General features: G+C 35.3%; 2 protein-coding genes across 2 annotated transcripts in view; one reads left to right on the forward strand and one right to left on the reverse strand.

Moving 5' to 3' along the window:
• Window positions 1-14,932, reverse strand: part of LOC123529412 (zinc finger MYND domain-containing protein 10-like) — a 28,037-nt gene extending 13,105 nt beyond the window's left edge. The window contains exons 1-6 of the mRNA XM_053521741.1: window positions 14,769-14,932; window positions 10,546-10,654; window positions 8,948-9,064; window positions 6,718-6,851; window positions 5,153-5,237; window positions 648-736 (exon numbers count right to left, since the gene is read on the reverse strand). Coding sequence (XP_053377716.1) covers window positions 648-736; window positions 5,153-5,237; window positions 6,718-6,851; window positions 8,948-9,064; window positions 10,546-10,654; window positions 14,769-14,869 — 635 coding nt within the window. The 5' untranslated portion in view covers window positions 14,870-14,932. The remainder of the gene's footprint in view (window positions 1-647; window positions 737-5,152; window positions 5,238-6,717; window positions 6,852-8,947; window positions 9,065-10,545; window positions 10,655-14,768) is intronic.
• A 3,412-nt stretch (window positions 14,933-18,344) lies between these two features.
• LOC123530346 (adipocyte plasma membrane-associated protein-like) lies at window positions 18,345-26,024 on the forward strand. The gene is made up of 8 exons (XM_053520716.1): window positions 18,345-18,463; window positions 19,019-19,108; window positions 20,732-20,853; window positions 21,317-21,565; window positions 21,987-22,099; window positions 23,967-24,127; window positions 24,496-24,697; window positions 25,055-26,024. The coding sequence occupies exons 1-8, from the start codon at window positions 18,411-18,413 to the stop codon at window positions 25,280-25,282; spliced, it is 1,218 nt and encodes a 405-aa protein (XP_053376691.1). The 5' UTR covers window positions 18,345-18,410; the 3' UTR covers window positions 25,283-26,024.
• Window positions 26,025-26,997: the final 973 nt, after the last annotated feature.

The raw sequence follows: 26,997 nt of genomic DNA on the forward strand, positions 1-26,997 counted from the left end.
GAGTTTTTATTCAAAAACGAAGAATTTATTGCAATTTTGCCGGTAATAAATGACGTCATTATGAATATGACGTCATTAAAGCAGTTGTCGCACACTTATTTTTGTAAAATAAATTGCCAAATATCGGAAAATGAAGTAATGACAAGATAAATAGAATAATAGGTCAGTGCCTAAGATGGAGAAAGTTTATCTGGCTCGGCTCCAGACGTTATCAGGTTCGCCTTCGGCTCACCCGATAACCTCCTCCACCTTGCCAGATAAACTTTCTCATCTACGGCACTGACCTATTATTCTCTATACTCCTGTCTTTGTGTCTGTCTGTCACAAATCTTGTCTGCATTCTAAGTCGAACATTTCTCATCTGATCTTCACTAAACTTGAACAAAATGTGTTTGACTATAAGACCTCGGCTAACCTCGATAACTAGCCAAATTGTAGACCGGTTACTCCAACATGTGAATACCAATAGGCCACAATCAGTATAAAAAGACAGACTTACTATTCAGATGATTAGGCAGTTGTGGGAGACATCTGCTTTTCTCATAAGCACCTCTAATTTTATTTTGTTTTAATATTCAATTTTCAATGTTATGAACATGGATGTTTGGAGTATGTAGCATTATGTGAAAGTTAAGTCATATACTCACCCCTCTAGATGATCTACAATGTATCTAAGCATGGACACTGCCTTTATACAGATCTCAAAATTCAATTTTCTATCTTGCTTTTCCAGTTCCTACAATTCAAAGGTGAACAAATAACTGGGATAAATATAGATCACGATATTCAATAAACAAGAGCTGTCCGTAAGACAGCGCGCTCGACTTTTCTGTGCTTGACTCTGAATTAGAGCTTTGCCAGTAAAAAAATTCTAAGTTAAAAAGGGACATAACTCTGTCAAAATTCAAATCAGAGTTATGGGAATTGTGTCTCCTGGTGTAGACTTTGGTAGTAACTAACTATTTTGAGTTTCAAGTCAAAAGCTTTAACAGTAACAGAGATATTTGACCTTTAACAAAAAATTCTAAGTGAAAACAAGGGGCATAATTCTGTCAAAATTCAAATCAGAGTTATGGATGTTGTTTCTCCTGGTGTAGACTTTGATGGTAAATAAGTATTTTAAGTTTCAAGTCAAAAGCTTTGATAGTAACAGAGATATTTGACTTTATCAAAAACTTTAACCAAAAATTAAAAGGGGCATAATTCTGTCAAAATTCAAACCAGAGTTATGGGAATTGTGTTGCTTGGTGCAGATTTTGATTGTATATAACTATTTTGAGTTTCAAGTCAAAAGCTTTAATAGTAACAGAGATATTTGACTTTATCAAAATTTTTAAAACAATTCTAAGTTAAAAAGGGGCATAATTCTGTCAAAATTCAAATCAGAGTTATGGGGATTGTTTCTTCTGGTGTAGGCTTTGATCGTAAATAAGTATTTTAAGTTTCAAGTCAATAGCTTTGACAGTAACAGAGATATTTCACTTTATCAAAAACTTTAACCAAAATTTCTAAGTTAAAAAGGGGCATAATTCTGTCAAAATTCAAATCAGAGTTATGGGGATTGTTTCTCATGGTGCAGACTTTGATAGTTAATAACTATTTTAAGTTTCAAGTCAATAGCTTTGATAGTAACAGAGATATTTGACTTTATCAAAAACTTTAACCAACGGCGACACCGACGCCGTGTGCAATAGCTCTACTTTTTCTTCGAAAAGTCGAGCTAAAAATGCAACAGTAAACAAAATACAAATCCTTTTAATGTGGTCATTACACCACTGATTAAAGGGAAGACACTGGAAGATACTTGCTGATAATAGATAAGTACTGAGACAGAATCAAGAAACACTGGTTAGGCTAACTGCCTATTGTTATTATATGATACAAATATATAATAACGGCCCAGTACCCATAATAAATAAATTTTAGTTCAGAAAAAAGAGCACCGCCTGAGGATACCAAGGCTTGTCTGTGTTTGATTAAAGGCAATTTGCAAGAAAAGAGTTACAGTTTTTGGCAACATGGTCTTCGACAATATTTCCTTCATATGAGCCGTGCCATGAGAAAACCAACATAGTGGGTTTGCAACCAGCATGGATCCAGACCAGCCTGCACATCCGCGCAGTCTGGTCAGGATCCATGCTGTTCGCTAATAGTATCTCTAATTCCAATAAGCTCTGAAAGCGAACAGCATGGATCCTGACCAGACTGCGCAGGCTGGTCTGGATCCATGTTGGTTTTCTCATGGCACAGCTCATATATTATTTTTATATCCTGAGAAAGGCTTCATTAGCTGAAACACTGGTAAATATGAGTGAGATATTATTCTTTTGAAATTTGACTACTTTTATCCCATATGTTTTAACAGTTAGTTATCAATCTTTTAGTGTAGTGTTGTGCAGTGAAAAATCAGAAAAATCGGTAAAAAATCAGATAGCACAAAAATGTATATCTTTTAACATAGAAACTACAATAAGGATAAATTATTCAATAAGTTTATGTTGCTAAAATTTTAAATAATGAAAATTCTTTTCATGTTTTCATGACACTTGTCAAAACTTTATTGTTGTCTCAACTTTGACACATTTATGCACTTTAATCTTTGATAGTCCAGAATGTGCTAAAAGGCTTCTAAATCTATTTATGATAAGGTCATTGTGACTGACTTGATAATTTAAATGTTAAGATTTGCTGACTGATAAGGTGTTGATTGCTGTCAAAACTTGTTAATATTTTAAATACTTGTAATTTTATTACCATGTATGCTTTCTTGAATTTGATTGGTTTATACTGTTAATTACAGTCACAATAAGGGTCATTTTAATTGGTCAGTTATTATATGGTGAGAAAAAACATATTTTCAAGACAGCAGATTTAGAGGAGAATAGATTTGGATTTCCAAGTAGAAACATCGTGGTTTTCCACTAGAACACTAGAATTGTTAATACTTAAATCTTTTTTCTAATTGTTATATTCTACGGATAACCGTGTGAAAATTGTTATTTGTTGACTGTGTGGTTCTCCACCGAAGAAAAATAAAGAAGATATGCTGGAACTGTATTTTATCATTTGGACATAATAAGTAATGCCTTAGTGCCATAATACCTATAAAATCATCATAATTTACGGCATTACACGTGGCGGTGAACAGTGGTCTTTCCCAACCTCTCAATTAGGAAGCGAGATACGAAATTCTCCAGAGAAAATGACAATAAAAATGTGTGGTGGATTACCACTAAGAAATTCATGTCAACAGTGTGGACTTAAACACGATCAAAAGTGTTATGCTGAGACAGCAACATGCAACAAAATTGGACATTACGCGAGAGTTTGTAAATCTAAAGCAAATGGACACACTTACAAATCGGAAAATTCAAAACAACGAGACAGAGAACGCATGACAGCCTTTATTAACAGGAAAACAGCAGAAACATCATTGCCATTTTACAATGCAGACATTGACTTTATCTTGAGCAGCCAGACGAATTCCTCAATACTAACAACTTCAGACAACTTCTCAAAGCAAAATAATCTGAGAACTCTAAATGTTAAACTGGTCAAAAAGGTTTGTTACTTGCGTAATCAAAATGAAACATTACAGAAGATCGTCAAAGAAACACTCAGTGCAGTCAATATATTTCAAACTGAAAACAAGAGGCTAGAGAATCGTTTTAAGGAAGGTCAGACGGTTATGCAGCAAATGGTTATTTCTATGGCAACAACAAAATCAGCACTTCAAGGTGAAAAAGAGGAAAATCAAAAGCTGCATATCAAAATTCAAGAACTCAAGAAACAAATGGAAGGCAATATAAATACAAGAAATAAACAGGACTTATTTGAAAAACACAAGTAAATGTAAATTCCTTGTGCAATATAACTCATACGTTTTAGCGGATTGAGCGGCTACTTGTATGCATGTTTGTTTGTCTTTGATACTTATATACATTAAGTATAACTTGGTATTTATATAAGAACTTACGGTGCATCTAACGTGGCTAGAGCAATTTAGTTATTATTTATTCATTATATTGCATTTTGAATTTCCCATCTTACAAGACAAGAGTGACATTATTTTAAAAAGGGAGGTAGTGTTGTGTTGTTAAAAAAAAAATTCAATTAATTCGGTAAAATTTTATGTAAAATAATGAATGTTTTCTTTGTGCAGTGCGTATTTATGAATTTCTGATGCCACATTTATGCAGAGATATTCGTCTTTGTTGATACTTATATACTAAAAGTATAACCTGGTATTTATACGAACTGTGTATTTTTGGTTGATGTATATTTATTACTTGCGTATTGTACTTTGACTTTTTTCATTTCACAGGAGTGAAATATTTTTAAGGGGGAGATAGTGTTGTGCAGTGAAAAATCAGAAAAATCGGTAAAAAATCAGATAGCACAAAAATGTATATCTTTTAACATAGAAACTACAATAAGGATAAATTATTCAATAAGTTTATGTTGCTAAAATTTTAAATAATGAAAATTCTTTTCATGTTTTCATGACACTTGTCAAAACTTTATTGTTGTCTCAACTTTGACACATTTATGCACTTTAATCTTTGATAGTCCAGAATGTGCTAAAAGGCTTCTAAATCTATTTATGATAAGGTCATTGTGACTGACTTGATAATTTAAATGTTAAGATTTGCTGACTGATAAGGTGTTGATTGCTGTCAAAACTTGTTAATATTTTAAATACTTGTAATTTTATTACCATGTATGCTTTCTTGAATTTGATTGGTTTATACTGTTAATTACAGTCACAATAAGGGTCATTTTAATTGGTCAGTTATTATATGGTGAGAAAAAACATATTTTCAAGACAGCAGATTTAGAGGAGAATAGATTTGGATTTCCAAGTAGAAACATCGTGGTTTTCCACTAGAACACTAGAATTGTTAATACTTAAATCTTTTTTCTAATTGTTATATTCTACGGATAACCGTGTGAAAATTGTTATTTGTTGACTGTGTGGTTCTCCACCGAAGAAAAATAAAGAAGATATGCTGGAACTGTATTTTATCATTTGAACATAACAAGTAGTGCCAGTAACATCATAATACCTTTAACATCCATCATAATTTACGGCATTACAGTAGTGCTATCTTGGCATTAAATGAATTTCAACATAGTTCAACTTTTGATATACCTCCATGTTGGATGCATTAGCCATAGCTGACACAGACTGGGTGGCATCCAGTTCTTCGTCTTTTTCTTCCTGGCTTTCCTCGCTTCTACAATATATCAAGTATGTTTTGTCAAGTCAAAGCTTAGTCTAATTTGTAATTGTAAACAAACTATACATGAAATATTGAACCCATGAATCTTGAAATTGCAGTCATGTCAAATAAATATACACTATACACTATATTTTCATTTAGGAATATTTAGCAAATGTATGTTTTTATGTGCGGTAATAAAGAGTAATTTTACATTTGTAACAACATTATCATGTCTTGCAAACATACAATAAATAATAAACTTGTGTTAAAGTTTGCTATGTATTCCAAAATGAAGATGTAGTGTATATTATGCAAAGCTAATACTATACATTTAGGGTCCATACTTTTTAAATCTGTGGCCACAAAAAGTCAACACTGATAGATTTCATTATCAGTATTTTTTAACTATTTAGTATACTGTTTATTACAGATTAGTATATTTGGAAGTACTCACTGCTTTATTTACATTTCAAAACACTGACCCAGTTAACCATAGTTACTGGAAACAATGGAACTCAGAACATCAGTCGGAACTTCAACACAAAGCAATAATGACATCCTAAACCAAAATTGCAAGGCTAATTCGTAAGCACAAATGAGCCGTGCCATGAGAAAACCACATAGTGCATTTGCAGCGAGCATGGATCCAGACCAGCCTGCGCATCCGTGCAGTCTGGTCAGGATCCATGCTGTTTGATTTCAAATCCTATTGCAATTAGAGAAATGGTTAGGGAACAGCATGGATCCTGACCAGACTGTGCAGATGCGCAGGCTGGTCTGGATCCATGCTGGTTGCAAATGCACTATGTTGGTTTTCTCATGGTGCGGCTCAAATTGCAAGATCGCAGTAGCATTATGGCTATCTTGGCTAACTTAAGTTACCAAGGCATTAATGGCCTATTTTTTAGTTTGCGCATACTTAAATGCATGCATGCTTGCACTGAAAGCTTGCACTGTGCAAGTTTTTTAATGACTAAGTAAAATGGTTGATAAGGATTGCAAATTAATACTTTTTCAACACTTCATAAATCTCATTGTTATTTTCTAAATATAAATATTAATTCATCTTTACATAAAAGATTAAATTTTGAAAATATTCCTAAATGCATTTTTCTGCTTTATACTGTTAGACACAATGTCAAAAATAATTACCTCCCTTTAATAACTTGAACAGATTTAAGAAGACTTGCCCTGATTTTTGAGCAATTTTGAAAGTAGTTTTCTCAATCACTTTCTTCATTATGATTTCTCAGTTTGAACATTATTGGTTATGACTAAACTGAATTATTCACGAACTTGCATGACATATTCTCCAGTTAACAATATATTTCAAAAGTGCTTGCAAGTTTGTGCAAGCTTGTGTCAAGACTGCACAGATGCGCAGGCTGATCATGATCTAACTGGTTGCAAAGGCTGAATCAACTGTATCCAGCGAAGTAAGGGTTAAGTATATTTATTTCAACTAATCAATATGCTACCTGAGGGTATTTACCTGGCGACAAGCTGTGTCAGCTTCCTGTAGCAGTAATCTACAAGGTCAAGGACAGAATCTTCTGCCGCCTCACAAACTTCACGATAAAATAGGGTAGTCTCCAATAAATTTGCAACTGTCGCTTCATGATAAAGCTGTGAAATATATATTAAGTTAACATTTCTTGAAAATTTTCAAATTAAGCTATTTTTCTTGCTCTGTGAGTATATATCTGATTACCAGTACGTGACTTAAATTTTCAGTTTGTGCTGAAGTAAAATATGAGTTTTCCCTATCATGAATTTAAATCTGTATCCTTTCCTACCAATAAATGTAAAAATTGTTATTAGTCTAAGAATAATATCTAGTCAGATTTGTCAAGGTGTTTCATTTTATGAAGAGTTTATCCTTAAATTCACTGAGGCCTCAGTGGCCGAGTGGTTAAGGTAGCTGACTTCAAATCACTTGCCCCTCATCAATGTGGGTTCCTGCCTCACTCCATCCAGCTGGCTTACGGAAGACCATGGTTCTACCCAGGTGCCTGCTCATGATGAAATAATGCACAGATAGACACCTGGGGTCTTCCTCCACCCTCAAAGCTGGAAAGTTGCCATATGACTTATAATAGTGTCGGTGCAATGATATTCCAACAAAATGAATAAATAAATTTATTCCACAAACAAGAGGGCCATGATGGCCCTATATCGCTCACCTGTTATCATTGCACTTGAGGACAAGAAGGTCCTCAGAAAAAATATCTAAGCCCAAAGGACAGGAACAACAAAGGGAAGAAATTTAACCAAAAAGAAAAAAAAAATCTTACAAGGTATAGATATGTTAAAATACACCTAAAAATTGGAGGTAACATCCATGTTGTACCACAGAAAACTGGTCTCGTGTTTTCCCTACGGCCAATAATAAAAAAGTTACTAAAAAGCTATTTATAGTAACGTAAAAGGGAAGTAATTAAAAAAAAATATTGTAAGTGGACAAAAGAAGGATCTGCCAAATAAATCTGTTGACATAAATGAAATTTCAGATCAGTATCTTCAGTAGTTATGGAGATATAACAATTTTAATTTGAAATAAAGGGAGGTAATCTGACATAAAATCAGTCCACAGTTATCTACCCTGATTGTCTCAGTCCAACTAATAACAATAATGAAATTTCAAATAAGTCCTGTAAGTACTTACTGATATAAATCCATTTTGATTCCAATCAGGGGAGGTAATCAGATATAAAATAACTCTGGAACCTACGATTGGATCTGATTTGTCATGGAATCCAAGATTTATTGTTGTTGAAGATATTTTGGAAGTTTGTATCAAATAAAACCATAAATGAAGTCTCTATATGGCTGCAAAAGCCAAAATAGCCAATTTTGGACCTTTAAGGGGCCATAACTCTGGAACCCATGATGGAATCTGGCCAGTTGAAGAAAGGAAGCAAGATCTTGTGGTGATACAAGTTGTGTGCAAGTTTGGTTAAAATCAAATCATAAATGAAGCTGCTATTGTGTAGACAAGGTCAAAATAGCTAATTTTGGCCCTTTCAGGTGCCATAACTCTGGAACCCATTATGAGATCTGGCTGGTTCAAGACAGGAACCGAGATCTGATGGTGACACAAGTTTTGTACAAGTTTGATTAAATTCAAATCATAAATGAAGCTGCTATTGTGCAGACAAGGTCAAAATAGCTAATTCTGGCCCTTTCAGGGGCCATCACTCTGGTACCCATAATGGAATCTCGCCAGTTCAAGAAAGGAACTGAGATCTTATGGTGATACAAGTTGTGTGCCAGTTTGGTTAAAATAAAATCATAAATGAAGCTGCTATTGTGCAGACAAGGTCAAAATAGCTAATTCTGGCCCTTTCAGGGGCCATAACTCTGGAACCCATTAAGGAATCTGGCCAGTTCAACAAAGGAACCAAGATCTTATGGCGATACAAGTTGTGTGCCAGTTTGGTAAAAATCAAATCATAAATAAAGCTGCTATTGTGCAGACAAGGTCAAAATAGCTAATTTTGGCCCTTTCAGGGGCCATAACTCTGGAACCCATAATGGGATCTGGCCAGTTCAAGAAAGGAACCGTGATCTTATGGTGATACAAGTTGTGTGCAAGTTTGGTTAAAACAAAATCATAAATGAAACCACTATCTTGCAGACAAGAAATTGTTGACGGACGGACGGACGGACGCACGGACGAAGGGTGATCACAAAAAAGGATCTGTTTATTTGTAAAAACTTACAGCCATATATAGAGGAAAAGTTGTTTTGGGTTCAAAACCCTCTGTGTCCAGTATTTCTGTAAAAATCTTTTCTTTCCATACCTCCGTCAACAGTAGATCATAGATAAGGAGAGAAAGCTGAAAAAAAAAAGATGTGAATCATATCTATGACTGATTGTAATGATGATCGAAAATTAAGCATTCTGATATTTGAATATTCCTGTTATTTGAATATTTTGTACCGACAAATAGGTTATTCAAATATCCGAAATCCACTGTATTAGAAACGTATGAATATAGGTAAGAGGTGCAGACTGAAATGAGCCGTGCCATGAGAAAACCAACATAGTGGGTTTGCGACCGGCATGGATCCAGACCAGCCTGCGCATCCGCACAGTCTGGTCAGGATCCATGCTGTTTGCTAACAGTTTCTCAAATTCCAATAGGCTTTAAAAGCGAACAGCATGGATCCTGACCAGACTGCGCAGGTGCACAGGCTGGTCTGGATCCATGCTGGTCGCAAACCCACTATGTTGGTTTTCTCATGGCACAGCTCAAATGCAGATGAAACTGGATATCTCCAACTTGCCTATCTCAAAATTCTGGCTATCTCCATGACATTTCTAAATCCCATACCTAAAACATGTGAATATCCAGGCCGAGGGTAACTGTTTTGGTGGTAACAAGGCTCTGTTGAGACTAATTTCTTGCAGACAGTACTTTGCAAATTACAGAATAAACAAACATATTCGGTGAATTTATATCTCAAGTCAAATATGATTGTTTTGAGATTGGAATAACTACATTTTGAAAGATATCTAATTACTGGACAATTAACGGGCAGTAACTCTGCAGTAACTGAAGAGATCCTAGTGGTCTATATTTGTATTAAATTTGATGAAGATCCATCAATGGATTACTTTGTTATGTTGTAAAACAATTCAGGAATAATAATGATCTTGAAGAAAGTTGCATGTGTTCGGTGTTCCATAGCCCTATAGTGATCTTCATTTGTGTAAAATTTCAAGTAGATCCATCAATATGTTACTTATGCGGATAAAGTCATATATCCCTACTTTTTACCAAATCCAGGGGAAAAGTTCTGCCTTTAATGAGTCAAGTGGGACAATACTATATACAAGCAAAGGTTATGTGCTAAATAACTATTATGTAAGGTCTGGGGAATCTAGGTAAAATACTTTTTGAGTTATAAGCATTTTCAATTTTGAATGGACTGACACACAGACGGACAAACAGATGCATGCACAGATTGACTCAGACAAACACAGACTGATGAACAAACTGACGGACAACACCAAATCTATATCCCTCCACCTTCAGCGGGGGATAATAAAGCAAAATTAAATACTTTTTTTCGCAGCATTCTGTCAGCTTGACTATCAGTTTCTGATGCTTTTCTACAAGTTGTACAGACTAGTTGCATTTTATAAACAATCATTACTGGTGTCACATTAGAAGGCATACAATTATCATGACCTCAGATGGATTTAAAACAAAAATTCTACGCTTGAGTTGCTGACACCTTAACTTTTAGATCTTTTCTCCTTTCAATTCTAAAACATTGCTCCCATATTTGATAGAACTTTAGGCATTCTTACCTTATCACAAGAAATGAGAAAATCTTTGATAAATTCATCTTCTTGGGCAGAGGCATTGACAACAGCTTGCATATTGAGTTTCTCTAATACTTCATGCTGGGCTGACCACCTGTATAAAGTATATCACAAAGAAATTTAAATAAATGTACCAGTAATTCCATTAAGGAAGAACGTCTTTAATGTAAACACGTCCTCTTTTCTGGGCATTTGTCTTTCCATCATGCATAGCAATGCCCATGTACAAGCCATCAGAAATATTCTCTTCAGATATATTTTTTCAAATGATGGAAAAATGGAAAATTACACCGGAATTTTTATTCCAAAACACTACTGCAATTAACTAGCACAGGCCCTTTCCCCTCATATTTAAAAATACTCTGTTTTCTTGTCACATGCATAGTAAGCAAGTTCATCTCACAGAGTAGGGTTAACTCTAGTAAATACTTATCATATCTTCCTCACTGCAGAGATGAACTCTACTTACTCTGCTCTGAGACTCAGTTGACTAGTTCCTGGTGTTGATAATGGCACATCAAAGTACGTGAAAAGCAAACAGTGCTTCGATGGTGTTCAAAGTATTACGAAATAATAAGCCATTTCATGAAAAAATTTCTGTTTAAACATTTTGGCCACTAGCACAGCATTCTATTAACTTGTCAAAATAATTTGACATCAGATTGTTTTATATTTGTGAGTGGCAATCTAACCATCAAAACTTTGAAGGACCAAATTAATGGAGGATAAAACACAGTACACAGTCATGTAAAGTTATTGGTCTTTAAACTTTTATCACTTGCACATACTGCTGTGTAGATGCTGTAAACGTTAATCGTGTACAGTACAACTGTACGTACATAGGTTCAAATCACCAGAAAATTCGTAATTTTGGAAATAATTTGATAATTTTTACATAAATCAATGAGAAATTTAATCCCCTTTTGACACATGTAACTTTTAAGTTTTATTTCAGTTTATCTCCTATTCGCAACAAAATCAGCATTTAAACCCAAATCAGTAGCGATCACAATTTCATTGGAAATTTCCTTCACTTTTTTGAGAGTATGACCCAAGTGTAGATCATACATGTGATCTCCCGCGCGGGAGGGTCAAAATCCCGATTTTTTCACCTTGCCTCCCGTCTCCCGACCAAAACCATAATTCTCCCGCTTTTCAAAAAAAAAAAAAATCAATATTATGACTTGGTTGATAATTACCGAGGAGTGCCAAACATGTTTACACAGTAAATCAAAGTGTCACCGACTGTTGTGTATTATACATGTTTGACACGTAGCTGGAGGAAAGAGTTAGTTTTTCACAGGTGAATTTTGATAACATGATTAATTGTTTTGATAAGGGATTAGACAAGCAGGGCCTATTCCACCTGTCTCATGGGGCCGAATATCGATCCATTCTCAATGCCAATTAGGCACCATATTTTTCCAATGTGAAGCAAAAAAACTCCAAATCACAAGAAATAATTCCCAGCTGAAATGAATTTTTGATTATTCAAAGAAAATAAAATCACATAAATAATTGTTGGAAAAACCAACCCAGTACTATTTTTAGAACATGAATGTTATTTCCCCTTATGCAGTTACGCCATTTTCTTCCAATGTTTACCAAATTAATTTGCTAATAAATCGGACTTATTTCATTGAAAATTGGATGAAAACACACACTCATTTATATGATAACTTCAATCTACATTATTTTGGTAAGGGTAAATACATGTTGATGCATTTCTGTTTTCTGTTTTTCATGTCAAAATCATCAGTATTTTTATACGAAAATGGGTGGGGTAAGGAATTTACATAATTTATGGGTTGTGTTCAGACCAATTTAGGGCTTCGTTTTTTTCTTCAGTCCTCGAGTAGAATAATGTTAATGCATGTTACCACCATTCCAGACCTAAATTGAGACTGTGTTTCAACCAATATAATCTGTTTAACTTCTGTAAAACAGCTAGTCTAAATAATGAGACCTCGGGTAGACCGATTTTACATTTTGATATTTTACGTTGTCGGAGGCGGATATCGACAAGTCAAAAAAATATAACAATATTCAACTCTCGAGTACAATTATTTGCACTAGTAAAACAGCATGCTCGACTTTTCTCAGTGATTGACTCTGAATTAAAGCTTTGCCAGTAAAAGGGGCAGTTAAAGCTTTGCCAGTAAAAGGGGCATAATAGTCAATAGCTTTGAATGTAACAGATATATTGGACATTATATAAAACTTTAACCAAAAAATGTAAGTTAAAAAGTGGCATAACTCTGTCAAAATTCAAATCAATTAAATTAAGAGTTATGAGGATCAGTTGTTTCTTCTGGTGTAGACTTATGCATTATTTTGAGGCCTAAAATGTTGGATTTTGTCTCCAAGTTTTGTGTCTGCGCGCTTAATTTATGTCGATAAAAAACCTCCAGTTTTGAGACCCCAACTCCAGCTGAAAAATGGCAAACCTCCAGTTTTGGGATTCTGAACTTATCACATGTATGGTGTAGATATTGACCATAAGAAAAACAACTTAATATTTCACAGGATCACATTAAATTAGTTGGACTAGGTACTCTATTAACTTTGTGATATTAGGCCTATCACCAGGCCAGGTCCCTTAGACGGCTCAGTGGGGAAATTTACATGTCAGCCTTATACTTGGGGAAAGGGGTAATATTCCTTTTCTGATAAGGAAACAGGCTGATTCGGCCCAGGCTGATTCAGACCAAATACTTTGAATAAAAGTAGAAAATGACCATATATTTTGGCTGATTTGGACCATAAACTTTGAATTACGAGTCAATAAGGACCATATATTTTGGATGATTCAGCAATGTTCAGGAAATAATGTTGATCATAAGGATTTAACTTGAAGTAAGGACGTTTATATAAATATAATTATATAATATACACCGTACAAGTAGGTACATGTAAGAAGTTTGACAAGCTAAAATGCATCAGTTACGCATTTAAATAAGCATTTTAATTATTCTTTGCATCAGAAATTAATCTTAATACTCATAAGTGTTATTTTTACTCATGATATTAGTGTCAGGAACAATTTGGGTCGAATAAGCCAAGTAAATTTGAGCCGAATCAGCCATGGTCTGAGTCAGCCTGTATTCTCTGATAATGGTCAATTGGTCTAAGGATAACTGAAACAGAACCTTCACAATAATGAACTTCTCATATTTCAACAGAGACTGAGGCATAAAATAACACTACCAGCGCTATTAATGATAGTATCGATATCCCTTCTGAGATATGAAACTTTTTGTAAAACTTTGTCTTCAGTATATGTCCCTAAATTTTTCTGTTTAGTCTCTTAACAGTCCAGTTAAAGAGCATTAAATTATTTAAATTTGGGGTAAATTTCAGTTTATACATGAAGTTGTGATGAAAACTGGCTTATCTTTTTTTTTCCAAGTGTTTTTTAAAGAAAGTTTACACTAGTTTTTCCATCAATAAAATAGGCAGTGGCTACGATTACGGTACCGTAATCCAAGCCTCCGATTCTAGGATTACGGAAGTTCCGTATTCCTAGACAACACTATGAGGATAGGCTAGGATTACGGAAGTATTTAAGAGGCATCAAATATATGTTAAGACATGCATAGGCTACATGATGTTGTAAACTTACTTATTTCACAAAAACGTATTCGGGTGTTGATTTCGCCCGATTCTATATGCGCGGAAATCTAAATTTAAGTGACAGGCAAAAACAAATCATTTAAAGTATAGAAACTTTTTATAATCCTTCTGAGCTATTATTAAGAATATAATTCTTCATTTGTCTGCCAATTTTCAAAAAAAAAAAAAAAAAAAATATTTAGTAAAATGGGTGATCGATAACACGAGATAATAGGGCAGGCATGAAAAAAACGCTATTTTATGTGAAATAAGTAAGTTTACAATAAGAATTATGCATGTCATAACAGACATTTGATGCCTCTTAAATACTTCCGTAATCCTAGCCTATCCTCATAGGGTTGTCTAGGAATACGGAACTTCCGTAATCCTAGAATCGGAGGCTAGGATACCGTAATCGTAGCCACTGCCAATAAAATAAGGAGCGTATTTCCTTTTACTGTCAGGTTTTCCTAAAGTTTAGCTTAATCACTGAAAACTGATTCTGAAATGTAGTGTCTTTGTGTTTTCGGAATATTGTTGAAATAATTACCATGGTTACTAATTTTATTTCGGAAATATCGAAAAAATCCACTTACAGCGGTCCCCCAATATCTTTAAGAGCGAACTGTTTTAAAGATTCAACACATCCTTCGGCTTCTATAGGCAGCAAAACCTGACCTGCACCTTCAGATCCCATTCTTAACGAAAAACAAAAAATGTGTTGACACGCGAAAACTTGTTTCACTTTAAAACGGTGCGCTTATAAAAATTACGGCGCGTGATAATTATTACTCTTTAGAGGCCCGTCAGTGTTTTAGAACTTTATCAATTTTAAAGTTTTACTGTTTACTTTAGGCAAGAAGGACAGAAGATCAAAACTGAAAGATCTCAGATTACAAGCCAGAATTATATACATGTACCTTTTCTTTGAATACAAATACTTTCAACAAGACAAATGCTTATATTTCATTTCGCATGGTGCTGTAATTCTCCTTTGATCTTACAATATGATTTAATATATGGTAACGCATATATATATATACTATGCTGATTTATAACAAAGTGTTTTTGCTTATATATCACTCCGTAAAATAAGGCCTGTCTACAGTCATAAAAATGCTTGACACATGGTAAAGAGATGCAAGCAAGCTACATTTTTCTCACGTCTTTGTTATGACGCGGTCACGTACTGAACCCCAGATCTATCGAGACGGTTTAATATCGGAATGGAACTATATAAGTTCTCACATAACATTTCATGACTCTGGCTACTCTTTGAGATAACTATAGTATTGTAGAATTTCCATAACTTTGGTCCTCCATAATTCTGGTCTTCGGTAACTCGTGCAGAGTAAAATCCCTAGCAAAACGGCATGTTCTAATCTCTGGCCTGGCCTGGCCCGGCCTGGCCCGATGAGCCCAATTTCCTACTGAGCCGGGCCAGGCCAGGCCAGGCCAGGCCATAGATTTCAATTTCGTGAAAGTGATTTCTATAGCATCTTTAAAATCCGACTTTTGGAATAAGTTTGGATATTTCAGACATTATATAAATACATTTTGAACTCCCACACTGTAAAATTATACACCTGGGAATAAGCCTGTAGCTAAGATAACTATTATGTCTAATTTAAAGGTGATGCCTGATTAATTGTTATGACTATTATCAGGGGATCTCAACCTCAATTGACCCTTGACTGGTAGTTTGGTTTTGCCCAAATTGAATAACCTAATTAATTTTATTATTTTGTCTATTGAGGATTATTTAGTATTGTCCGAAATTATTGAACTAGCACTCAAGAATATATTTTGTATGCTTCCGTAAAAAAAAATTGTGCCCAAACATAAATGAAAATATAAATATTGAAAACCAAAAAAATATAAACATTTCTTTACTGCCAGGTCGTACATGCAGATAAAGTTGTGCTGACAAAATGTTCAGCTACCAATCTCGGGACTGTAAGTTCGAAACACCTGTTTGACCATTTTCATTATCATTTTTTTAAAATTTCCTCTGTAAACTTAGAATGCAGGAAAATTATTACTTATCGTGATTTATTGTTCATTTATTGAGTATTTGACATTCTTCTACATAGTAGATTATTACCATAAAATGTTGTAAGAATAAAACCAGTATCAATAAAATGACATTATATTGATTTAATGAAAACAATCTGAATTGAAATCGAACCCACGGTAACATGTGTGAAAGTCGGAGAACTTATCACTACGCCACTGTGCCATTGGTAAACTTTGCATGTTATTTTGGTCAATTTAGATATTTTCAGGTTACAAATATGATGTAAAATAAAGAGTGGCACCTGTCAATACTAACGGACAACAACTTTCAATTTCTAAAATAATGCTACCTCCGTTCTAGAACCTGGGATAGTATTGTGCGGGGAAGCGATATATAAATTTTGTAGTTTAGGTTATACACATACTGAATATTTTTGTAAGATTGTTTTTATATTGATCTAAGTGTGTGGAAAAACAATCATACAAAGTCTTGTGAAACAGGCTCAAGAGCATCTTTTAGCATGAAATATATCACTTAGAAATAACATAAACACAATGCACCATTATTTTTTTGTGCAAGATAAATATCAATAATCTAAAATGCCAACACCCTGACAATGAGTTAGAGGTCCCACAATTAATGAATATTATTTTCATTACTCTTCCATAAATTGAACATCAGCTTAACTAATCCAAACACATTAAAAGTTCAACTGAACAGTTAAAAGGTCAGTTAAGGATAGTAGGGACACAACCTGTAATTACAATTCCTAAAGAGATGTGTTCTCAGTGCCTGTAAATATTCAGTTATATTGCAGCAGGTAAACTTATCAATGAAATTAGCCCTTAGTTTTAAAACTAAGTGTTAAAGTTGACTTTAAATAATTTGATTACAGAAAAAATGGGTAGTTATCATTTAGTTACACCATTTTCTTCAGTGCAAATCTGTGTTATTCAAATAAGATGAATGACGGCTAATTAATGATTCTCCGGAGGACTGGTTGACATGCAGCAAGTAAACAATGCAGGTTAATGCTGCCTGCTATTGTAATTGTATATTTAGATTTTATGCCATTCATTTCTCTATGTATAATAAAATCTGGCCTGGCCTGGCCCGGCCCAGTCGAAAATAGAGCTCATTGGGCCAGGCCAGGCCAGGCCAGAGATTAGAACATGCCTAGCAAAACCTGTAGAGTGAAATCCCTAGCTAGTATGCGATCAAACTGTGTGGGGCATGGCCTTGCACTTTGTCATACTGACACATAAATAGACAGACAACACATGACCTGAAATGGCCCTGACTGGGTTCATCCGCAGGTCAGCGTTCGTTTGTCGTCTGCTACAGTTTATTTTGAAATATTTTTATGCAATACATATTGACTTAAAAGTATTTCGATTTTGAGTGAATGTGAAGTGGGATGAATACGTTGTGACCCAGGTATTGAATTCGGTTCTTACGAAACTATTAAGTTTATGTAATAAATATACATGCAGGATATATACTACTTAATTAAAAAAAACCAACCTTATGGAATATATTGGTATCAATAAGCTTAAAATTATTCACCCAAAGAGTGACACTACGTCTTCTGCAGTAGTTTGAGATTCTTGGATATTTTATCGACTAAAAATCGAACTCTCTAAAAAATCGAACTGGTACGTAGAAATGATTTTGTCTTGCTTAATTAAACGCTGGTGCGTTTTCTTTGATTATTTCTTGTTGTTAAATTGTGTATTTTGTTTAACGTTTGCACAAAATAAATATCTGAATAAAAGGCTGTTTTAATTTTTGACATGTTTATGTTAATAAAATTTCACTCTGTACAGTTTAGATTTTCTAGTTTTATACCTCCGTTATTCTTGTTTCGTAGTTAAAAATGCGCAATGATAAATGTTGATGAAATTGAAGGACACGCGTCAATTACCATTTATAAGGCTATCTCTTGCAGAACAAAATTTTTGTTTAGAGACGAGTTCATTTAGTAATTTGTATACACTTCTTTTGCTTCAAAATAATCAAGATAGGTATGTTGATTAGACAAAGTTTATTATTATTTTTGTAAATCTTCAAAAATCATAAAAAATGATGGTATCTGTTCACGTGACAACGTACGTTGCCAGATAGTAAATATGTATTATTTTTTCGTAGGTTGACACGGGGATAACAGTATGACCTTAAACCTATCACGTGTGTTCTTAGACCGGACATTGACCAGGTCAAGATGAAAAGCGAGTCAGCCGAGATCAATACGTCTGCATCTCCGCAAATAACTTGGTGGGTAGCGAAATGCACTATAATATGTGGTTTGACAGCAGTTTCAGACTAGGAGACTTTCAAGATTTATATTTTAATAGTGTTGTTATTTTTCTGGTCATTCAAGATCATGGAGTCCATTCAACATTTATGTAAAATAATTCCACCCGGTGCTATATAGGGAGCTTGAGGAGTGTTACACTTTCCATAACCTGTCGTGAACAGACTCAATCAAAACGAGTCTACTATATTACTGGGTTGCATTCTATGCATCTGGAGGATCTTGGAGTATTCAGCTGAACTCGAGTTAAAAATTGTCGTCTGCTTCTGACAGAATTTTGAACAAAATCAGACCACAAAATTTGCATGTACACTGTATACAGTCAAAAATGCATTGGGTTTATCGTACAGAATTTACAATAGTTTTTTTTTGGTGGGGGGGGGGGGGGGGGGGGGGGGGGGGGGGAGGGGGGTGAACGGCAATAGAGCTCAACAGCACGATTTTCGCGTTCTTACAATAATATCATCTGGGTCAGATGATATATTTTCATTTTATGTACTTCTTTTCTTTCCTAGGACTGGAAGACAAATATTTCTTGTGGCTTTACTCCCTGTCATCACATGTCTTTTGTTTGTCTCGAGTCCGATCGACCCTCTCCCGTACACGTAAGTAGAATGTTTCATACACACAATAGGTATTACAAGCGGTAGAGCCGGAATTCAGTTCTGTATAGCAATTCTGCACATTGAATGAGCACATTTTACTGTACCAAAACTACCCATCCATTTTTCATACACACAAGGTAGAGCAGGAATCAATCTGACTAAAGTACATATCCTATTACGCTACGCATAGGATCTGAGAACGACCTATTCATTGCCTCGTTCTGACGACCCTTTCGCTAGCCAATCAGAGCCTAACTTACAACATCTTGCAAATCTACCTGTAGCATTGACTTTTGATATTTACAATTCTTATGTCAAAATGTATCAGATAGCCGGTTAGCTCAGTCGGTAGGCCACTTGCTTTGTAAGCGAGGGGTCCCGGGTTCGAGCCCTGGAATGACTGCACATTTTTCTTACTCTTTGACATTCGAACAAGTCGTCTGATTGGATAAAATAAAAATAGCAATACTGGTAATCCAAAATATACAGAAGACGAATGTGAATGGGTCGTTCTCAGATCTTCGTTTAGAAGATCAAGTACTTTAGTCAGATTGAGCAGGAATCGAACGAATCTGTAACAGTTTTGAAAGGTGATGCGAATGGATTTTGTCGTATTCGTGAGAACATTTTACTGTACCAAAACTACGATGTTCTGACAAGACCATCGTACTGTCGTACTGTGAACCGAAAACACGATGCGACAACACGATAACAGGCACTGAATTGTTGTAATACTGCCCTTACCGCTGCATGGGGCCGACAGTGCGACAGAGCGATATTCGTATCGGCACATCGTACAAACCGTTGTGATAGTTTGTCAAGGACTATAAAATGCCATGGTCAGTAGGGCGGGCGCAGTGGTCCAGTGGTAACACAGTCTGACTACGAAACCAGGGGTCGTGAGTTCGATTCCCCCGCTTTTCGACCTAGAATTTACTAACGTTGGGATAAGAGCCCATTGTATGGGTGCTTTATGTATGGCGCGCTAATGACCCAGTGAAGCTTCTGGAATTGGAGCTTCTTTTGTATCTTGCACTAACCTTCATTTAAAAACATACTAACAATCTTCTGGCGGAGATGCCGATGTTGGTTTTGTAGTATTTTGTGTGTCCCGAAATACAAAATCTTCATTTAGATTTATGGATTACTTTAAATTGTATTCTGTCCTGATTCCGATAGTATATGGACCAAGACACAACATTACCCGAGTTGGCCAATAAGTCTTTTTAATGAACAGGTTTCTTTTAAAATAGAACTTTTTTTTCTTAAAGATATGTTAATATTATCTTTCTTCAGTAATAAAATATGTCTCTATGAATATATTTCAACATATATCGTTTTGAAAAATTCTTCGATGTGACAAAATAGAATAGGTAACAATCATATATTTAAGTCGTTTTAAAATATTCTTTTATGTAGCAGTGCTCGCACAAAGGTAATGGATCTATAATCACACCCGGGAATTTCCGTGTGATCACATAATCTAGGCATTTTGATATTCTTCAACGTAAATGTAGCTCACGCGCACATGCCTGTCCGGAAAAAGCCGAATTTACTTGCCGATCACTGCATTATGCATTAACTACTATGCTTACTACTGTTTAATTTTATTTTCATTTTAAGGTTTCCTAGCCCCTTACCTCGTCTTGAGGCAGGTTTAAAGAAGAACACTTTATTACAGCAAGCCGACAGATGGTTTGAGGGTCTATTGATTGGACCAGAATCATTTGCTGCAGACACAAATGGCAAGTATTCCTTTAAAGCCCACAAGTAGCCTAAAGCATGCTTAATAGCCAATAAAACATGTTTAACAACCAATAAAGCACGTTTAGGTACTCAAAAAGTACGCTTAACAGCCAATAATGTCCGTTTAAGTACACTAAAGTATAAAGCACGTTTAGGCACCCTAAAGCACGTTTAACAGCCAGTAAAGCACACCTTGTATTTAATAAAGCATGCGTAGCATTTAACATCAAGTCTGTGTTGAGAACCGATGGAAGAAACTTTCTAGTCAACTCATGAATGTGTTCTTAAAACATTTAAGTAGTAAAATACGTTGTAAGGTTATGATATGCATGTACATGTACTTCAATATCTTGCAGACAGAAGATCACTGGAAAACGCTTCAATAATCTTTCCCAGTCTTATTATAAGTGTTTTATAGCCATTTCAGCAAGAAATCTACATAGATTCTGCAAAACATTTCAGGTACAATATATACAGGCACGGCGGATGGTAGAATATTTTCAATAAAACAAAAGGGGCTTTCACTCGTTGCTAGAACTGGTATAGATCATCCGCAGTGCGGAAGTGCCGAGTTTGAGCCCCGATGCGGCCGACCAAAAGGTATGAAAATAGGACCTGATGGCAAGCTGTACGTTGTCGATTCTTACAAAGGATTACTCAAGGTCGATTTGGATACTGGAGATGTAGAAACAGTTGTGTCAAACAAAGACGGTAAGGGCATTGAAGAAATGACATACACTGCATGCATGAATGATTTGTACATAAATGATTAAAGTAAAATAAGAAAAATAAATTTTGCATGTTATGAGAACCCAATTTGATTATACAGTCACAAAAGCAAGCGGCAGATACCCGTTTTAGAATACAACATCGTGAATGGTCAGTTCTTAAATTGTGGTCAGAAACTACCAGAACAGATGATTGGTTTTAGAACACGTTTATCAACGTACTGAATTTAAAATGCATACATATTTAACAGGTCATGGCTGTGCAAAGTTTCGTGAAGATAGGCGACGATTTAACGAAACTTGAGGAGACTGATGCAATTTACAGAGCAATTAAAATGTGAAAGAGCAAGAGTTACTCGTACTAACTGCATACCATTATGATGCACGTGCTCTGTATTTTCCAGGCAGTGAGGGTGTACCATTCCGGTTTTTGAACAGTATGGACATATCCAGCGATGGTATTATTTATTTCACGGATTCCTCAAACAAATGGGAACGGCGGGACTTCAGATATGCGGTATTTGTTTTCTATGTTTCGTGTAAAAGAAATGCATTATGAAGATTTTTACACGCCTAAAGCTTGGACACAAATTCGCACATAGCACTTTTTTTTACATATACGCGTTCTATGTCAAATAGTTGATGTATTACTACCTTGTAGTGCATAATTGGAACAAGTGATGCAAATCAGCTTCGCTTTTCATTTGATTTAGTTTTTTCCCCATGTTTTATAACAAAGATTTGTTTCCTATTATAACAGTTGCAAAATCCCTTGGGTTGCGTTAGTATTCTCGTCGATTTGACCAATTAGTCGTTCGAGATTTTGCAGATATAATCGCAAAAAAATGTTATCCCTAAAATTGTAAAGATATTTATTATCATGCAGAGCCGCTTTTCGTTGAACACTTTCCACGTCTGCTTCATCTTTGATTCTAAAATGGCTCCATTGTATAAAAATCTAACTAGTTCTTGGCGGTTGTATGGCGCCATATAGTAGGTCATCGTGACCGTGTGCGCAAAGTCGAGTGAAAATTATTTTGCGTTCAGGGTATGCGAATTAAGTGAAATACCGCTCTGTTATATCATGTGTTCAGGTTGAGCTATTAGTATACTATGAGGTGGATAATCCGGCGCCAGTCGTTCGGCGTTCGTCGTCCATCTTTCTGCGGCCTGCGTCAACATTTTTACTTAAACATCATCTCCTTTGAAATCTCTGGTCACCACCATTTGATTACAAGCATCCTGTCACGGACCTCTTTCAAGTTTGTTCTAATCATTCAGCTTGGTCCCTTGTAGGTGCCGCCGGAGCTAAAACTAGATAAAAACAAACTTTTAACGACTACTTCTCATGAACAACTTGATGGATGTAGATCAAACTGGATCTGTAGCATCATTATATGGTTCTCACCAAAATTCATTCAAATTGGTGCATTTTATCTCTTTAAGCGCTAGAGCAAAAAAAAAAAATACCTTTAAGCAACTTCTACCACTGTATCCGCATCAAGCTTGGTATGTAGCTTCATTATAAGGTCCCCTCTCAGTTTTGTTCAAATGGGGACACTCAGCCCGTTGTAGGGGCCACTAGTGCCAAAAATAAAACACCATTAATATACTTCTTTTACATTAACCAATGGATTGATCTTTATCAAACCTAGTCTTTAGCATTAATATCAGGTTCTTTAATTAGCTTTTTCAAATGGTGGCTCTTGATCTCTTTTAGGGGCTGCTTGAGGTAAAAGTAGAAATGCCTTTAAACAGTTTCTCTCATGATTTGCTTCATGAATATTAATCAAACTCATTATAAGGTCCTCCACCAAATTAATTGAAGTCCCTTTTAGAGACCACTGAAGTTAAAATAGAAATAGAAATACATGTACCTTCAAAACGACTATTGATCATGAACCTCTGGATGGATCTTCATCAACCTTTGTCTGTAGCATCATGATAAAATATCCATTTTTCTTCAGATTGGGTTACTTGGCCCCATGTAGGGACCACTTGTAAGGTCGTCTTCCAAAGTTTTTCAAATGGGGGCCACTAGGGCTAACATCTGAAAAACCTCTCATGAACTGCTTGGTGGATCTTCATCAACTTGGTCTATAGCATTATGGAAAGGTCCTCTCCCATTTTTATACCCCGGAGGGACGTATTATGTTATGACGTCGGTGTCCGTCCGTACGTCTGTCTGTCTGTCCGTCCGTCTGCTAGTAATTTCGTGTCCGCTCTGTACTGTTGAACTAACGTTTATATTGCCGTGTTTTATTGAAAATAAACATGATTTTCCATGTTAGAATGATAAATGATTTTATATTACAATATAAGTTCATGTACCGATGAACAATCATGTACTGTAATTTCTAGCAAGATACATTTTTACCCCAAAGGTTTTAGAGACCAGACCAGACGGGCGTGTCATTCGATATGATATCCGGACCGGAATATGCCGGACATTACTTTCGGGGTTGTATCTAGCCAATGGCATAGCTCTGACTGCTGACGAGGATGCCTTACTCATAGCTGAAATGAGTATTGCGAGAATAAGAAGGTATCTTATAAAGAATACTAATTTTTACTTGTCGCGTTTGATTAATTAAGGGAATGTATCTTAGGTAGAACGCCTTGGTACCAGACTGATCTGCGATCTATTCACTCCCTTATGAACTGGTGAGTGCAGATCAGAAATCTAGGGAAAAGGGTATCTTGCGGAAGTACTTAAAATAGATAGATTTTTACATGAATTTTAATTGCAAATGGATATCGAGTTTACCTATAATGAAAATAACTCATTTAAAGAACTCTTTGATGGAAGATCATTTTGTTTGTCAATAAGAAAACTGTTAAAATGCTTGCTAAGTATATTGAATAGTCAAGTGATATTACCTAGTTCTCCAACGAAAATCTGTTTCGTTTTAGGTTTTACTTAAAAGGTGAGAAAGCAGGTACAAGTGATATATTTGTCGACAATCTTCCTGGTTACCCTGACAACATCAAGCTCAACACACGTGGTAACTTCTATGTGGGTTCAGGGTCAGTCAGATTCAAGGGATCAAGCCCTATAGGTTCTTTCCTCGACTTGATAGGGCCATACCCTTCTGTCAAGAAAGTTATAGCCGCGGTAAGTTTTAACGATTTACGATCCGCAAAATTGTATTGGTCCATATAAATGTTTCGCCATATGTTTACTATTGAATAGGCAATCGTAAATATCCATTTTGAAATATTTACTCAAAATAACATTTTTCTTTATTTAAGTTTGGGTAAGGAAATTTGAAGGACAAATATAATTATATAATATGATATAATGTCAAAATTGTGAGTACCACCCTTGGGAAATGGGACAAAATGCGAACGGGACGGGGAAGGAAAAATATTATAGAAGTGATATTTTATTCATTGCTTGTCTTATGAATAGATTTGACTGAGTCTTTGTACGTGTTCTCCCTAAATACAAACCGTTCCAAATTTCTTTCAGGTAACACCGTTGAGTGCTTATAATGTGTTCATGCCAAAACACGCCTTGGTAGTTGAGATAAACATCGACGGGTTGATAGTCGGAAGCCTTCACGATCCGGGTGTCGTAAGGATAGGTGCTGCAAGCGAAGCGTTCGAGTTCAACGGAACTGTGTTTATAGGTCACTACCAGTCGCCATATTTGGGAGTGTTATCGTCTGCGACAATAAACGCAGAAAGAAGCGCATAATTATTTGTTAATATGATGTATGGACATTGATGGCTTTGTTTACCCGCAAACATTTAGTGACAGCGGACGATTATGTACTTCAAAAGAAGAAAATGGCACTATTTGTATAATTGTCGTTTATATGTTAACATATGCATTTTTAAAATGTTACTAAAGAATGCCATTAGTGTGTTCGTTGTTGTGTGAAAGGACTAGCTGACCCGGCGATACTTATATTTGCAATGTTGACCATATTCTTTGATTAGTGCCAATCCACCGACACAAAACATTACAAAAATCTAATAAGACATTTGATATATTTTATACAAATACATCTAGCAGTCTGAAATTCTGTTATACAGATGTGAGTTGTTCTTTTCAGACGTTGATTTACTGTGTCTGCATTGAATGTTCATAGTGTCGTTTTACACATGGAAGTGATGCTTTTTAGACGTTGAATTTCCAACATGACGAAAATGGTGTCTTTACCAGAGGTTTAAGTTTATTCTCAGGCAAAAAGTAGCGTTTTCCAAACGACGAAAAACAGTATTTTCAGTTGCTGTTCTAACTTGCAAAACATTTATTTATTTCACGCAGTCGCGAACTTTCAAGAAAGATGAAGGAATATAAAACGTTCTTGTTTCAAGTAAATGAAAGAAACGTTAGTTATAAATCATAAATAGCTGTTGTAACTTTTCCAGCGTATATTGTAAACTTAATAAAAACAACAACATCTTTAACTTTAACCTGGGCCAGATCAAAGGAAAATCTTGTTACCACTCTAGAGGCCACAGTTTAAGCTTGAAACAGATCGGTCAGACTGTTTGTCTTGATAAAATGTAGGTCAAGCTTGAATATGGGTCATCTGTGGTCAAAAACTAGGTCACCCGGTTAAATCAAAGAAAAATTCTGTGTGTGCAATAGGGGCTGCATTTTTGACTGGATAATCGTGAAATTTGATCAGAATGATTTTCTTGTTGAACTTTAGACTAAGTTTGAATCTGGGTCATCTGGGGTCAAAAACTAGGTCACCTGGTCAAATCAAAGAAAAACCTTGTGTATGCGATAGAGGCTGTATATTTCATTCGATGTGTATGAAACTTGTTCAGAATATTTGTCTCCATGAAATCTCGGAGGAGATTTTATCTGGGTCACATGGGGTCAAAAACTAGGTTACCAGGTCAAATATAAGAAAAAGCTTGTTTACACTCAAAGGGTCACATTTTTATTCTATCTTTATTAAACATGGTCAAAATGTTTTTATCATGCAGTCTTGGATGATTTCGAATCTGGGTCATGTGGGGTCAAAATCTAGGTCACTAGGTCAAATCAAAGGAAAAGCTTGTTTACCCTCAAGAGGTCATATTTTCGGTCCAATCTTAATGAAAATTGGTCAGAATATTTGTCTCCATGAAATCACTAGGTCAAACACGTTTATACTGTTATGGTGTTTTACTCAGGTGAGCGACCTAGGGCCTGGTGACCCATTGTTTTTATTTGTTCATTGTTTTCAGCACAAATTTTCCTATCATATAATGTGAATTTGAAAAAATTCTATGAAAGGAAAAAAACTATAGGAATTCTCTTTAAATTCCCAATACTACATTTTGTAGAAATGGTGCATTCTTATTTATTACGCCCCACTCTGTAGTTTTGATATAAGAACAGAGGGTGGGACGTTTCCTCCCAAGACATTTTTGACATACAGGCATAAAACGGTGGCATTTTTAGGTATA

This window comes from Mercenaria mercenaria, chromosome 13, assembly GCF_021730395.1.
Source record: "Mercenaria mercenaria strain notata chromosome 13, MADL_Memer_1, whole genome shotgun sequence".
NCBI lineage: Eukaryota > Metazoa > Mollusca > Bivalvia > Venerida > Veneridae > Mercenaria > Mercenaria mercenaria.